At 37.0% G+C, this 17,117-nt stretch overlaps 1 protein-coding gene across 2 annotated transcripts in view; it reads right to left on the bottom strand.

The window, feature by feature from the left end:
- The window catches only part of LOC122801015 (NACHT, LRR and PYD domains-containing protein 1a-like), a 1,015,111-nt gene that overhangs the window by 81,938 nt on the left and 916,056 nt on the right, over positions 1 to 17,117 (bottom strand). For both annotated transcript variants that reach the window (XM_044070467.1, XM_044070468.1), the window contains one exon: positions 13,854 to 13,928. In XM_044070467.1, coding sequence (XP_043926402.1) covers positions 13,854 to 13,928 — 75 coding nt within the window. The remainder of the gene's footprint in view (positions 1 to 13,853; positions 13,929 to 17,117) is intronic.

The raw sequence follows: 17,117 nt of genomic DNA, 5'->3' as shown, positions 1-17,117 counted from the left end.
GGCCCAAAAGGAGTAAGATAACCACACCTGCATTAAAAAATCTCACACACTCACTATGATGTCATCAAAGGCCAAAGACTGAAATGAAGACTGTGACATTAAGGGAATAGCTTCCAAAATGTAAATATGTAAAGGAGATCTAGCTGCCATCCAGACTCAGTATTGATCAGACCTATAACAATATATATATATATATATATATATATATATATATATATATATATATATATATATATATATCAAACAACGGTATTGTTTGATGTCCATTTCTACTTTGACCAAAAGAGAATAAATGAAGTGGCCTATATGTAAACAGGTTGTTACAGCCACCACAATAATTAAAACAATCACTCTTTTTACAGATGGGGCTGTCTTCTTTGTAAGAGAACAAAAAAACTGTGACTTTTGACTCTAATATGAAGCCCAAGAATGTAAGGTGGTGAATGCAGTTTTAGAAGATCAACCATAATTCCAGATAAAAAAATCCACAGATTATTGAAGCCATCTAACAACTATTGCCTGTATGATTTGCTGATCAAATACTTGTTCAGATAAAGCAACATGCAAATGCCCTTGTCATGACTAGCAGCCACTATCATTAAGCAGAGATATATACTGCTCAAAAGGCATAAATGCTATACATGCCTTCCCCTAGCTGAAGGACTGCATCATGAACTGGCAGCATGCTCCATGAATCCACAGTTCCTGAATCCACTGAAGAAAATCATTTTAAGAAACTGCTGACAGCCAAAGCAAACTACATGCTGCATGCAACATGCTCATGCTACAAAAGTTGACGTGTGTGAGGATCTGATATGATGGATGGCTCCCTCAGGAAACGCTGGTGATCGTAATGTCAAAAGCCAACAGGCAAAAAATTTAAAAAAAGATCAACAATCCTGGAAAAAAAATCTCAAACACTGCTCTTTCCTTTAAAGTCTTTTGGTAGTAGAGGCAAACCCTCCCTGCACCCCCACACTCCCCAAACTTATATATACCAACCCTGAGATTACCATACCTCAGAGAAAAGGGAAAATTCTGGGAAATGGCCATCTCAGACTTGGTATACGTACAGTCAGTCTCCATGTTTCAGGACTCACTCTAGTGAATCCTGAGAGTTCAAACGGTTACACTGATCAATTTGTCTTTCTTCTTGGCTGGGGGCCTTTCTTGGGGAGAAGCAGCTCTGCCTTGCACAGGAATTACTTATGGATCCATCCTCCTCTTCTGAGAGCTTCATTTGCTTGAGTTGTGATTTACATATGTGTGTTAGGTCACTTCTTATGCCTTAGGTCATGAGATGACTTTATACCTATTCTGTCCTTCTCTTGTTCTGCAATTATAACTCTATCCCATTAGTTAAAAAGATGTGAAAGGAGAAAACGACAGTTTTATTTCTTTATGTATTTATTACTTGTTAACTGGTAGGTGTGCTGGCCCAAGGACCCTTTTCAATGACAAATCCATCACAACATACACCACAATCAAAACAGAATTTATAAAGAGTTACAACATTTACTACGTTTTTTTTTTTATTATATAGGTTTTACAAAGAGTTACAACACTTAGTACATGTTAAACATTGCATAAGCTTTACAGTGTAACAACATTTACTGCATGTTGTACACTGTACAGGTTTTGTAAATAACAGCAACATTCACCAAATATTTTACATTACAGAGAGTTATAACATTACTACAACTTTTACACTGTACTGACTTTAGAAAAAGTTACAGCATTGACTACATGTTTTACAATGTACAAGTTTTATAAAAGAAAATATTTAGTACCCATTTGGGGTAGTACACAAGGTTGTGAAAACCTTTAGCATTACTAATGAAGCAAAGTATTTAGATGAGTTACTACTCTATGATAATATTATAAAAGATTTTACAGTGATTATGAAAAATAACATCACAGTTATATATATTTCCATATGTTTTGATATAGGCAAACACAAAATTAATATGTTGAACAGAGTTTAAATGCAAGATTTGTACAAGTTAATCAATTTATAAACACTTGGCAACAGAAGCTAATAAAAGGGAGAGAAAATATTGAATAAAGAGAGAAGATATCAGGTAATAATAATACAGAGTAGGTATTTAATATTGCTTTGAGCTATTTAGTATATACTGCAAGAACGTACATACAAATTTATAAAGATTTCACATTTCATCTATAGTTCTCAGTATTAATCTTTATATCGCATGTCTACAAAAAGAGTATTTCAGGTTCAATATTTTAGACTTTGTTATGAAAGTACACTGTACGTAAATTTCTCTTTAAAGTACAATATGAGTTTTTTGTTTTAATGTAGAATACACTTTTTCTTTTGTGATGAGGGAAGTGATTTCAATTAGCAAATTAAATTTGTCTAAATCTGTTTTGATCTGTGGCTATTTGCCCCAAATGCTTTTGAAGAGATTGCTTTTAAGTAGAAGAAAGGGTGTGGGTAGGCATTACAGCAAAAGTAATTTCTGATGTTCTTGATTTGTGTCTGTGACAAGTTAGGATAAATTTAATTGACATATAGGGATGCCACCTTTTCAAATGCCCAAAGTAGGACATTTTTGGTATAAAAGTCAGATTTTGCAGGCAGAAACATACCCACAGCCAGTACAAAGGACAGAACTTCACTTTTTTGCCTAAATAAAAGCTTATTCTTGTAGTACTTTAGTTGCTTATTCTGTTTCTTATAACATTTAGGTGTTTCAGGTACAGAATAACTGTTTTATGCAACTATTACATAAAATATAGGAAATAATTTTGTCCTAAAATCTCAGGACACTTACCATTTTTACAATTGTTTTGCAGGACACAACTGCCCATAGAGAGACTGCCCCTCACAAAGTGGGACAGGTAGTAACCCTATTGTCATATAATTTTTAAAGTTTTCAAGAAGGGGACTGTCCATTGTCTGAAAGGTTCAAGAAGTTGTACTGGTGTATGCTATATCTGTAATTACTTGCCAGAACTGCTCAGGGTATTCTGCAACACAGTCTTGTATGAAACCTGGGCTGAGACTGTAAACGGTCAAATGTGATCAGTGCTCTACCCCGTAAGCAAAACTGACTGAGTAACTAAATAAATCAGGTGGTCAGTTCTGATGCTCTCCCTTTGTTTTAAGCCTCTCTGTTTCTCTTACATGAACTTATGTAAAAATTAGGCCAGGGCGTCTTTTACTATGTAGTCACTCGTAAGTAGTAAGAAAGTGTTTACTAATGACTGTTTTGTAACAGCTAAAAGATATTTACAGCATTTGCTGGATCAATTTTTATGTAGAGAGGGTTCCAATCTAATAAATGTGGTTCAAACAGAAGCTTTGATTCCTCTGATTTAGAGGTATATTGAGTTTCTATAAACAGAGGGGACATTTTGCTAGTTTTGTATTAGGGGTAGTAGTTGCTGGCTTATAATCATTGACTGCACTATGGTGGTGTGACATCTGTTTACATCTGTGGGAAATGTTTGTTATTAGTAAATCTATTAGGGTGTGCTTGTTAGTGATGGATTAAGGTCAAGTGGGTGTGGATAATATAAAGAAACGCTACTGTGGTGTTAGGTAAGAAAATACCTGTGATTTCCTGGCCTTGAGTAAATCTACATTATAGTATCTCACTAAGATGATGCTTCCTTTAGGCGTTGGCTTTAAACTTTTACCTACAGTATATATTAGCAGGTTCACACTTGAAGGGGGGGTGATATAAACTACTGATACATGCAGTTTAGTCTTTTGCCTGTTTTGACTTGTGTTAAAGCTAGTGTGGGAAGTATGTTGTATATTTCAGTTCTGACCTATCAAAATGCTTCTAAATGTAGGTTTTGATCAGGAGCATGACTCCACTTTTATTTATTTGCCTGCAGCTCCAGAAAATATTATAGTTGGTTTCTAAATATGTAAAGGGGTAAAAGTTCCATTTCAGCCATGCTTTCAAAACTTCAAGAATAACTGGATTGTTTTGTTCGACACATGCTTCTATTGTAGTATCTGTTATTGATAAATGCAAGGTCCTGGGTTTGGACTGCTGTCTCCTGATATGGTTAGTTTAATAATTACTAGAAACAGAAGAATGGCCCTCGTTTTTAAGTATTTGGACTAGGCTTAACTATTACTGTTACTTTGGTTCTAATGTAAAGTTGCTGTTTATTAATGCTTGGCACAGTATCTTGTAGGGATTCCCATATATTGCCTGGCTTTATTATATGGTGGAAATGCACTTTTTTTAAAGAGACAGTACATTTGAAATTGTTTCTGAAGAAATGTTTATATGCCATTTGTCACGTGAGTAGAGAACTGTGAATAGTAGAAATGAGATAATGATAACTAGGGTTTCATTTACATGTAATCTACATCTGCTTTGTCTTCCCCTAAATGTAGCTTTTCGTTTAGGGATATTAGCTTTCTAACATGTAGATAACATACTGATTATGAGTGTTTTTTTTGTTATAGGTAGATTATGAATGGTTCATACGGGGCATTCATTTACAGAGAAGTTTTCAATAGTAATTTGTAGGAAAGTTTAAAACTATTTTTTTTCTGTGATGTTTAGTGTACTATATGAAAGTATAGCAGCAATTAAGATAAGCTGGGAGAAAGTAAGAACAGGATAAAAAGTCAAGAACTTTTTTGCTAGGGGTGGTCTTTACTGCCCTCAAAGACTGACGTACAGTAGTAGGAGGTTGCCTTTACTCTCACTAAAATAGCCAAAAGGGTAAGTGAGAGGTGTGAATGATACAGACTGAGACCTCAGTGGTTACCAAAGTGAGAGGATGGTAGTGAGGCTGCTCCATGTTCCAATAAAGACCAAAGTGGAGGAGGAAGCGGCTGGTCTTGCTCTCACCAAAGTAGCCATAAATGTGAGTGATACATGGATGACAGACAGTATTCTTAGATGCTGTGAAGATATGTGAAGGCTGCCAGCCTAGCTAGATAGAATTTTGTAAATAATTCTATGTCATTGTAACTATGAATATAATCCACAGGCTTGTCCTCTTAAATGTAAGAAAACCGTGTTAAATGTTGAACTTCAAAAATGTAACCACAGTGCACTCTGCTGGAAGAGAGCTAATAAGTCAAGTATTGTATGACTGATCTCAAAGCTCGTAGACATAATGTCAGGACTGAGGAATTCCTTCTATTCTTTTGAGACCAAAGCTAATTGCTAGATTTTACATATATAATGTCTTTTACTGCTGTAGCTTCCTGGCCAGGGGCAAGATCAAAGAAATGTTAAAACTCTGAATTTCTGTTAGCCTGAGAACCAGAGAAGAATGATGTAATCTAAAATGAGTCAGCAGTGATGTATTATTTTTAAGACTTTCTCAGAGACAGAATCAGACAGCAGTTTTGGATTTTGTCTGAAGAACATCACTCACCAGTACTCTGCCTTTGCTCTATATGTAAGTTTATTTAGAACTGTGATTGCTCTTAAAGTTAGATAGGAATTCAGTCAGATTTAGTCTAGCTGTTTTCTATATTTATGTCAGACTATTCTACAGTATAATTTTAAGCATTTTCCAGTGATTTCTGAACTCTTGACTAACACTGTGTTGAACTGAGAAGATTTGTCTTGTGTTTTTATTATTTATTATTAAATATTTTTAAACCTTTGAACTGTGGCTGTTTTGTGTAGAGATAATTTAAGCTCTACAGTACATTGCATGTATATAGTGATAATGTACAAAGCCACTCCAAATAAGCCTTGCTGTTCGTCACACTTACTAACTGGATAATAATATTGTACAGTAATAATTGGTCACCCCTTGGTAAGGGCCTTTTTAGTAGCTGATAAGAGTGGCAGTGATTACTACATTATAGCCTGGCAGGAGGGGGCATAGCTGGAGAACCTGTGCCAGCCTTCCCTAGGAGTTTCTGTGTGTTTGTATATAAACCAAATCTCAAAGTGTGTGTATGTCAGCTACTTGGGCAGGGACACAAAGCACTGGTTGAACAGAGAGGGCACTGGAGGTTTTGGCTTGACTACTCGGCTGAGATCTGTATCCTATAGCTGTGCCAGTGAGGAATCTTATTGGGGATCTGAAGAGAAAGGGAGAAACCAGCCCCAGACTGACTGTGATCTCTGTGTGCTCTTAAAGGAAACTGTACTTTACTGTGTGTGCATGTTATTCTTCCCAATGTGGACACCCCTCACTCTTGCTAGTGGTGAGGATTGAGGCTCCTTGATTACTGGGCCAGTGCACAGGCGTCACAAATGCCACCATTGTCAGACGGAGATAGTGTGAGGAGAGGGCAAGAACTTCGAAAGATGAAGGGTTAGAGCTGTCTGTCACCACACCTAGTTTCAGGCAGTGTAAAGAGAAAGTAAGATACATGAACCAGAGTGAGTTAGAGCTTCTTATCAATGGTGTAAGAGGTGTAGTGTAGGGACAGCAAGAGAAGTGAATGACAAACCGTGCTGATATGATGGTCAGAGGGAAGTAGTATTAGGAGAGAAGGAAGTCATTACTGGATAGTAAAAAAGGAAATGAAAGCTGTACAAAATGAGAGAATTTGTCAGACTCGTGGTTGAATAAGAATTTATCTTCAAAGACCAAATGAAGTAAGAACAGGTTTTAGAGATTAATGTATGGAGGAAGAATGGTCTTTGGGAGATCGCTACAAACAATAGGCTGAGAACTTGTTATCAGATAGCAAGAATCTCTGCTATGGAAACATGAATACATTCTTACAGACATGTTAAAGAACATGACATTTACCTATATCACTACATCACTGAAGATGTTGATCATGTGATCACTTAAGTTGTAAGATACCTTACTGCACTTGAACATGGACTACTTAATGAGGTCATCTTGCAGATCTTTTGTCATGTCAACATCATTCTAGACAAGTCAGCATCTCTGACAAATGTTACTAAGTTAGCTATTTGTCTTAGGTTTCTCACCAGTCTGCTAACTTGTCTTATACTCCTCTTATCCTTTTCCCAATCAGGTCATTTTCTCCTTCATGTGCACTTACATCAAGCCTCCTAGTCAGTGAATTTGCTCCTGACAGCCAGAGGTTTCAACCCCTTTCCTTCATACCATAGCATCAGACATGAATTTTCTACCCTCCCCCCATGTTCAACCTTTCTAACAGCAGAATGATTCCATATCTGTAATCTACTGTTATCCTCTTCTGATTTTCCTCTGTAATGACTTTTAGTAAGTCTCTTAATCTATATTATTGATTTACCTTTACACAATAACATATGCCTCTATTCCAAAGCATCCACCTCCTGAAACCCACTACTGCCAATTTACACAACTTTCTGGAACATCATGTGCTAGTGATGGTAAACATGTAGATTCCTCGGTGGGAAAGACATTCCCTCAAATCAGATATCTGTGGCTACAGACTGCGTTGGAATGGTAGAGAAAGAAGTGGACCTGGCTTAACTGAATATGGTATATCAGCCAAAGTTTTTTCTTGACAGATCACATAACTTGCACAGGAAAGGACAATGGATGCTGCTGATAAGTCCAAATGGATTTAAGAAACCACTGGATCTTCCTTGCATGGAGTCTGGCTAAAGGAACCATTTGGACATTTGAGGCCATATGACCCAGAATTCTGACAAACTGTCTTGCTGGAACAGGAATGGAGAATGAAATGCTGTTCTGAACTTCTGTCTGGCAAACACATTAATGGTGACCAACATATGGTGCCCAGGCAAACAATCACAAGATCTCATACAAGAGAGGTAGGCATGCAATTCAGACACACTTCCTTCTGTTAAAGAAGGGGAACAGCAGTTAATTCAGAGATTGCCAAACTATCCCAATGAAACAACCCATAGCATAAGACACTGTTGGCCACAATCAGCTTCCAGCATGAGTTAGAGAAGGCTGTAAGATTAACAGCAACTAGGCTGCAGACTTGGAAGTTGACTGGAGCAAAACCATAACAGTTTAAGAAAATCCTTATGGCTTTAGCAACTCAGGAAGATGAAATATTTGCAGCAGAAAAAGGATGGCAGTAATTCAAAAAACATTTCTGAAGATGAGACAACAGATCTGTGGTTGATCCAATTACAGAAACAAAGTATATAAGGAAAGCTGGTATATAATGCACAAGTCCAAGAAGTTATAAAAGGAAAGTGGAAGAGAGACTTTCCAAGATGGTTACACACTGATCAACAGCTTAATTTCAGCTCTCCCAGTGTGAAAAAAGGAACTGATAGATAAGGGGCAGTAATTCTGCTTGGTTTAGTAAACTTCAGTTACTGGGTGCCAGCAAAGAAGAAACTTAGAGAGTATGAAAGAAAACCAACTAGAAAAAATGAAGAGAAAACACTGACTTGGAAGAATTATGCAGCTGTTCAGTTAAAAACACTTCAAGCACCAGCTTTGGAACAAGAGAGACTTCTAGTAATTTAGATGGAATAGCAAGTCAAATGTGCTCAGACCTGATTAAAATAAATGAAACACTGAAGGAGTATGTCAACTCAAATAACAAAAGTCTGAAAAAGTGGAAGAAGCTTTAAACAGCTATTCAGATGAACTGATAAAACTGCAAAAATCAGATGCAGAATTGAGGAAAAGGCTGGCGGAGTATGAGGCTGCTCAAGAAAAGCTATTTCAAAAAATGGGTGAATTCAAGGATAGAGCACACAAGGAAAACCTGAGATTTTCTGTGATACCAGAGAAACTAGAAGGAACAGACTGTATTAATTTTATGAAAGTACAAATAAGTAACTGGACTGGTTTTCTAAAACATGATTTGTTAATTGAAAGGGAAGGGCAAATTGCATGTATGCAACAAACCTGGCCATGAGAAAGCAGTTGAGACCTGTATTAGTAAAGATGGAATCATACCAAAAGAAAAAGTTGATCCTGACAAAACTGTGGCAGAATAGCAAAATATTAAAAACCTGGAGACAGTAGAGTATTTGTGGAAAATGATTACTCATTGCACACCAGGCAGAAGAGAAGCAAATTTATCCCAAAAATCAGGGAACGTCAAGAGGCAGGTGTGAGATTCAAGCTGCTGTATCCAGCTGATTTCAGAATATTTTTCCTGGGGGGATCAGAGTTACTTCTTGATGCAGATCAGGCTAAGGAGGTAATACAAAAGTGTGTTCAACAAAAAGTTAGCCATCAAACATAAGGGGACTCTGCTTCTCATTCTTATGATATTAAAGCTCAAGGAGAGACTTTGCCAGTGAAACTTTTTCCAATGTTCCAAATGAAAATACTTGAGAGACAGAAAAAGGTACAGGAGTTGACTCAAAGAATCGGGAGTACCTTGGACTTGAATGGGAGTCTGGGTTGGAAGATGAAGATGGACAGGAAAACCAGCAACACTAAAATTAGTGCATAAATGTAAGACTATAAAGCATCAACCACATTTGTGAAATATGGCTTTACAAGTAAAGGAGGCAGAGACAGATGGAATTTTTGATTGCTTTGTTAAACATGTAGGGAGACTGACAGACATACACCCCACTTCATGTCATTACTGTTTGGAAGGACACTAAAATGAAAAAGAAAAGAAAAAAAGAGAAAGTAACTATAAACAAAACATGTCTGTTCTTACCAGTATCTGTATAAAACATTTTGGGTCTGTGTTCAGCCATCGAATGAAACTTGCATTAAATGGCTAAACATCGAACCCCATGCATCGAACGTTCATTCACCGAACATTCATTTCAGCAATAGAGAAAGTAACTAGTTGCTTGACACTTCCCCATCTACCCCACTGTAGTATTTCATAGCCACTCAGGTGGGGGGGGGGCTTTGCCCCCACCCCAACTATATATATATATACTAACTTCGACGCTGCACTACAGTGGGGAGAATGTCAGATGGGGAAGTGTTGGCCAATTAGTCACTTTCCCCGTTTCTGAAATGAATGTTTGCTGAAAGAGCATTTGATGCATAGATTTCAATGTTTAGTCATTTGATGCAAGTTTTATTTGATGGCTAAACATAAATCCAAATATTTCATGGTTTAAATTGCATGCCTTGTAGTAAAGCATTTTCAGTGACTGTTATTTGTGACAAAGATACTAAATTAAACAAGTACGTTTTTCTTTCCTAGTTTTAAGAAATGTAAGCTTTATAATGTAAAAAGAGAAGAAAGACTGGACAAAAGCATGTCCAGGTTAAGAGGCTGTAATCTTGGGCTAATGGTGTGGGGAATGGGGTGTAAACATGCACTGATTATAATATATGTAGAGTGGAAAATGTTTTATTTTATGTTTGTATATGTGAATGTCTGGATTAGTTCATCCATCCATCTATCCATCCAGAACCCCTTTTTCCCATTTTTGCACATGGTGTTGAGGTGTCACTTCAACAGTGACAATCATCCGGTGCAAAGATTTATACCACCGGGTGCCCTTGGCTTAATCTAATAACAAGTTTTCAGGCTAAACAACTGTTTTTTTTTTTTTTTAATGGGAGACTACAATGTAATGAATAGTTATCCTTTAGCAAATACATTTTCGGTGTTAGTTGAGAAATACATTCTGTTCTTATGTTTCCATGGAAACAAGCTGACTAAAGATGAAGGCAATAAATGGAGAGGTCTGGACATTGTTTACTGAGAGAAATGTAAAATTAAAAGGTACAAGGGCAAGCAGTTCAGTAAAAAATAACGTTTTAAATTAATGGAAGTGAATAAGAGACAGCAACTTTTCTGGTAACTAAATGTTTTAAGGTATCTACCAGAATAATTGATAATTTAGTTTTATTTCAAGATAGCCAGTGTACTTTTTCTTAAGGCTGAAAGTTTTTCACATCTGGGAGTTGAATAAAGATCATACAAGAACAAACATCGATTAGTGTAAGTAGGAAAACAAACTGTAACATGCACTTTAAGTGCAAATGCCATTTTATGACAATTCTTCCTATCAAGAGGGTTAAACTTCATTATTTGAAGACATACATAGTTTTGTGTGTTTGTTTTTAAGTTAATAGATTATGGTGGTGTTCTGGGAGTGTGTTTGTTTCTTTTTTTGTTTGTCTTGTAAAATGTGGCATAAGCTCAAAGAGATATGATAAGAAACAACTGTATAAAGGAGCAACCTGCCAAATATTAGTGGGTGCATGTAAAACAAAAGCTGGAAATATGTATTAAAAATCTGTCATGTATAATAGGTAGAAATAATAATTTCTTATCACAATGGCTACATTAAACATATTACTTTGGGACATGAATGGCCTCACAGGTATAGACAAAGATAAGAGCATGGGATTATATTAAGAAATGCAAAGTGCGGACAGCAATGCTACAGGAGACACATTCGGAAAATGAGCATGTGAATTTGATAAAGAAAGGATTTCAGGATGGATGTTCACAAAGGAAAAGGAGAGTTAAGTATAATACTTGTTAGAAGAGGTGCAGCAGAGTCAGAAGAGAAAAAAAGATAATAATAGTAGATTTGCAATAGTAAGGGGATACTGGCAAGGGAGGAAGATTACTCTGGCATGTAACTGCTATTATACAACTTACGATAATTTTGGGAGAAAAAAAAATCAGCTTTCAGCAGGGAGTATTACTTATACATAGGGACTAGAACTTGATTTGCAAAAGTTAGGACGCATCTAGGAGACCTAGAAGGGAAAATTTAACAAAACAGAGTAGCTTTCTGAAGAAATGTATGAAAACATTTGGTATGGAAGATGTGAATTTCGTAGCAGGAACTTGGAAGATAACTTATATATTATTCCCCAAGATAAAATAACCGAGCTACACTAGACTGAAATTATACTTCACAGGAACATTTGCATTTTATTGAAAGCTTCGACAAACATCCAATAAATATTTCAGACAGTCCACCACTAACAACAAAGACAAAAATGTACAGTAATGAAGTACAAATGAAACATTGGCACTCCGCACCTACCTGTTAAATACAGAGGAATTTATGGAATGGGTAGTGGAAATTATTCAAGCGTTATTAGGGAAGATATACATTTCTGTTTAAGTTATAGCTAGTGAGTGGGATAAAACAAAAGTGGAGTTTAAAAATAGGGTAGAAATAAAAGAAACAGAGACTGTTAAGTAGTAACAATAATTATTTAGAGGGGCTGACAAAGACAAAGTTAAACTACTGCAAAATAAGAGGAATCTCACAGAACAAGAACAGGTGCAACTGCAGTCTGCTAAAGAGAAAATAAGGGAGTATCTGGGTAATGTGCATGGGTTTAGAAAGACTGCTGTTAAGCAACAACTCCACAGCAGAAAAAAACTTTTAGCACAATGACTTGGGTAGAAATGGTTGTTGTTAAACTTATGGATGCTGTAACAAGAAAAACAAACAGAGAGCCTGCAGAGGTATTAGAGATATTTTGGAAATTTTATGAAAATTTGTATAAAGCAGAGGAATGTGGAAATCAAGAAAAAGCACAAATGGAAATATTTATGAAAGACTTGGGTAAGCCAAGGTTAGAGGTAGACAATGCTTAGCAATTAACAGTTAAGATAGGAAGAGATAAGATAAAACTGGAGATGCACAATAAGTCTGCAGGAAAGTTTCCAAGAATAGATGGTATTCCTGTAGATGTTTAGAAGCCAGGAGGGGAGAAAGTCAAAAATCTGGAATATTTTAACAGTATTTTAAAAGGAGGGGCACCACTATCATCCCGGAATAGAGTTGCGGTGGCTATAACATCTAAAGATGGTAAAGACCCATCAGCTCCAGCTTCATAAAGGCTCAATTCAATATAAAATCATGATTATAAAGTATTTAAACTGTGTACCCACACATGAATTGGTTCAGCAATACCCATATTCATGGGGATATGATAAAATTAAGTACTTACGGCTATGGGTTAAAAAGGATTGCATTACGGCAGCTAAGGATATGTGGGAAGAGACTAAACAAAAGATAATATAAAAACTGAGAAAATGGAAGACAGAACTAAAGACAAATCAACCCCAACTACAGAGAAAGTTAAGGAGAACAGACTGTGGTTCAGTCTCATGGACAAGAAAGCAAAAGACAATATGGTAAAGCAGACTTAGGAGAAACAGGAAGAAGGAAAAAAGATATGAGGATGCCCAGCTAAGAGACGTACGGATTACAAGAGAGAAAACTTTCAACAGCTAAGCATGACTGTTAAAAAAGGCAGGAGCGTGACAATGAATTGAGAGTGGTGAAACACTTGATGTGGCCTCTCAATCTCAAGTAAAATAAGAAAAGGACGAGGATGATAATGATGATGAAGATGACGTGATGTAACCAGATATTGGGGACTTCTTCTCAATTTCTATGTACAGTGTAGTCATTAGTTCAAAGCCTGGACCATCACGCTTTAACCTAACAGGAAATATTATAAACTGAAGGGAAAAGAATACTTTGCTCCAGGTCAATATAAAATAAATACAGTTAAAAGAAAAATAAACAGAATGACAGCTCACTGAAATTGTCTTTCAAAAGCATTATCGTTTGATGGCTTAATCTGTTCTTAGAAAAAAATGTCTGAGGTAAGACAGAAGCATATTTCTACAATTAAAAACTGAAATTAGATGTCACCAAACACAACCCCAACACTGGTTCACATCCTCTTTTTTGAACAACTTTTTACATCTTTACATTTAAATTCTGGCCCCCCAGACTTAAAACACAAACAGCAGAAATCATGAAGATTGCCATACCAAAATCAGCAAATTACAGTTGTAATGATAGTAAAATAAATAAGAACGACAGCCCCAAAGTACTGTTTTGTCAATGCATTATTCTCTGATGGCTAAGTCTTATGTTGCAGAAATATGACTTGCCATGTTGTTCTTTGCAGATTATAGTAACTGGCCACAATTCTGAACAAAGTGTGTTGTGTTTATACAGTGAGGCTTTTCTCTCTTCAGTCATGAAATAAAGTTTAGTCAAACGAAGACATACCTGTAATATCTCCCCATTTGGACTGTTTAAAAATGCCTTCTTCATCAGAGGCTGTGCTCTTCCTCTTCCTTTTTTCTACAAATCAGATTAAAAAAGATGTTTTGACATTATTATTATTCCAGTAGTCTTCTTCCAAGATTTGCTAATAAAACACTTCCTCTGAAGTGGACCAATAAGGTATTCAGATATTTGAAGCGGACCAATAAAGTATTCAGATGTTATGCATAATATTTTTCAACTTTCCACTGAAAGGGCCAAAGGCATTTTCCCTACAAGATAACAAGATGTCTTTTATTACGTATAAATACCTAGAAAACAATACATATAGTTAAAATGTGAGTTTTCAATTGCTATTCATGACAACTACCATTATTTTATTTGAAACTCAGCAATAAGATGACTCAAAAGACAAAGACTGAGAAAACAGGCATTAACATTGATATGAAGATGTCTATAACCCTTTAACACATTTTAGTAGATGAAAGTGCTTAGCCTTCACTTAACTGGCTCAGTAAAGTTTTCTCCTGGTTCATATGAACTGTTTTTTATTTGTATTCGTTCAGTGATATAAACACCAAAGGCTTGCTGCACTATGTTAAGGGCTCTCAGTAATTTTATAATTGTTTATACAGACAAAATGCTATTCAAGTGAAAAGAGGTCAAGCTTAAGGTTATCTGCAGTTTCAAAGAGTGAAAGAAAAATTGCTGTGAACCACAGAAGAAAACTACGTATTAGCGGATCAAGATGATTCTTATTATAAAAGTAGATGCTTATGTTAAATAGGCAGAAAGCTGACTATATATTTACAGAGCAGGTAAATTCAAATTTATTTGGGTGCTTACAATGTAAGAACCAATTCAATAAAATAATAGTAAACTAAGAAGTAAATGAGAAAAATATGACATTAAAACAATAGGTACTGTGTACAGTGCTTAACAACAATGTGGAGTAAATCTCACATGATGATAAAAAAGTGACATCTCTGTTGAATTTAAATAAAGGGAGAAAAGAGGATAAACGCTGCGTGGGTTCTCCACGAGAAAACACTGGAACACAGAGGCAATTTGCCTATCTTAACTTCTTTGCCAAAGAATTCTGGGCAAAGCCAGTGTTTTGGGGGGGGGGGGGGGGCAAACGCACAAAATCAAAAATTCAGACACAACTTTTAAAATATTACTCTAATTCATTTAATAGCTGACAGAGCAATAGGTTTTATATCCGTGTGAAGTTTCTGAACAATCAGAGGGGGGGTTTGGGGGTGGGGGTTAGCTTACTGGTTAGGGTGTTTATGTCACAACCACAAGGTACAGGGCTTGCTTCTCACCTTTGGTCACTGTTATTCGCTAATGTGTAAGTCTGCAAACTGACTGCCTAGTATTTACCTAAGAAAACAATGTCTGGCACTACTGACTGAGTGTAATCCTCAGTGATGTACCAGAAAATCAAAAAACTGTATGAGACACAGGGCAAAAATATGAGGCAAAATCAAGGATAGTCTGCAAAAATCATGTACAGTTGAGATGTATGTGACACGATACCAATTACTGAACCAGCATTGATGTACTATAGAGAAATTCAAGCATTCCAACTAAAATGATTAATTCCTAATGTAGTTTCATGGCAATGTGACAGCTGCCATTGTAGAACTTATATTAGTTCAATGAAAGGCATCACATCACCTCTAAATTACAGAGGAAGTTAGCTTCACATTTTATCAACAAAGCTAGTACTTGAAACATTTACAGACTCAGGAAATATTTTACTAGATCACTTCTCACATAATTTGCTAATTATAAATAAAGTCATGTACCAACTCTTTTGCTCAACGTTTTCTGGAATTCATAAATTCCAAGGCCCTGGATCAACCTATCCACACCCCCACTAGGGGCAGCAATATCCTAGACCTGGTCATTACCAACATGGGTGACCAGTGTTCCACACCAGAGGTCAATTCCTCATTGGTCAGATCCGAACACAAGCTAATCACCCTAGACATCCACATCCCGCCCCCACCCCCCATTAGGGAAACCACCGTAAAGAATTTCTCTAAAGCCAACTTCACGCTTCTTAAGACAGAAGTGGCAAACTTCACGACACCCATGCAGAAGGACAATAGAGGTACGACTGCTGAATCCTACACAAATGCACTTTATAAGCACTTACACAAGTGCATGGATCATGCTACCCTAACAGAACCAAGATGTTATCCTCCAAAAAAAGGAAGCCAATCTGGTGGTCCCCTGCCATAAACAAACTCTACAATAGAAGAAAGAAACTGTTGCAAAAAAGAGTAAAATCCCATGATTGGAGGAACTCCCTGGTCAGCCTCAGGAAGAAGCTGAGATCTCTCATAAAATCCTCCAAAGCTAGTTACGAACACAAAATTGCCACTGATTCTAAAGACAACCACAAAGCATTCTATAGCTATGTCAAGAATCTCAATGGCAAGACTCAGATCTGCTCTGAGTTACAGCACAATGGCACTAAATATACAGAACCAGGTGATACTGCCAACATCCTGGCAGATAGGTTCAATGCTAACTTTACCCCCCCCTCACCCCCTAAAGGGCCCATCTCTATACCGGGAGAATGCAAAGTTCCTGTAATCATGGCTGCACAGGTAAAAACCACACTCTCCAAAGCCAAGAACACAGCATCCATGGGACCTGACAACATCCCAGGCTGTGTTCTACACGAATTACAGAATGAACTGGCACCCCACCTAAGCACCACGTTCAATCATATCTCACTCAGGCTTTGTGCCCACTGAATGGCGCACAGAGACGGTTATCCCACTCCACAAAGGGGGAGCCACCACGGACCCCGGGAACTACCGCCCCGTTAGCCTAACGAGCGGATATTGGTAATCTCCAAACTCTGGACCCCACCCAGTTCCAGTTTGTAAAAGGCAGATCATGTCTCCTAAACATGACAGACTTCTTTGAAGCAGTCACCAAAGCCGTAGATGAGGGTAAGGTGGTTCACACAGCCTATCTAGATCTCGACAAGGCTATTGACACCATCCCCCACTCTGAAATTATACATAAACTCACTAAACTAGGTATAAATCCTTATGTCACAAGATGGGTTGCCAACTGGTCACTGACAGAACCCACACTGTGAAAGTAGCAGTCTCCAAATCTGACTTCAGACCAGTGACAAGTGCAGTACCAGAGGTTCAGTCCTGGGTCCTCTTCTGTTTGGTATCTACTTTTCTGAAGTACAGGCTAACACAGAAGGTCTTTGGCTAATGAAGTTCGCAG

This window comes from Protopterus annectens, chromosome 4.part1, assembly GCF_019279795.1.
Source record: "Protopterus annectens isolate FY-2018-M chromosome 4.part1, PAN1.0, whole genome shotgun sequence".
In the NCBI taxonomy this organism is placed as follows: domain Eukaryota; kingdom Metazoa; phylum Chordata; order Ceratodontiformes; family Protopteridae; genus Protopterus; species Protopterus annectens.
Note: the sequence above shows the minus strand (reverse complement) of the source record. Positions and strands in the feature narration are given on the sequence as shown.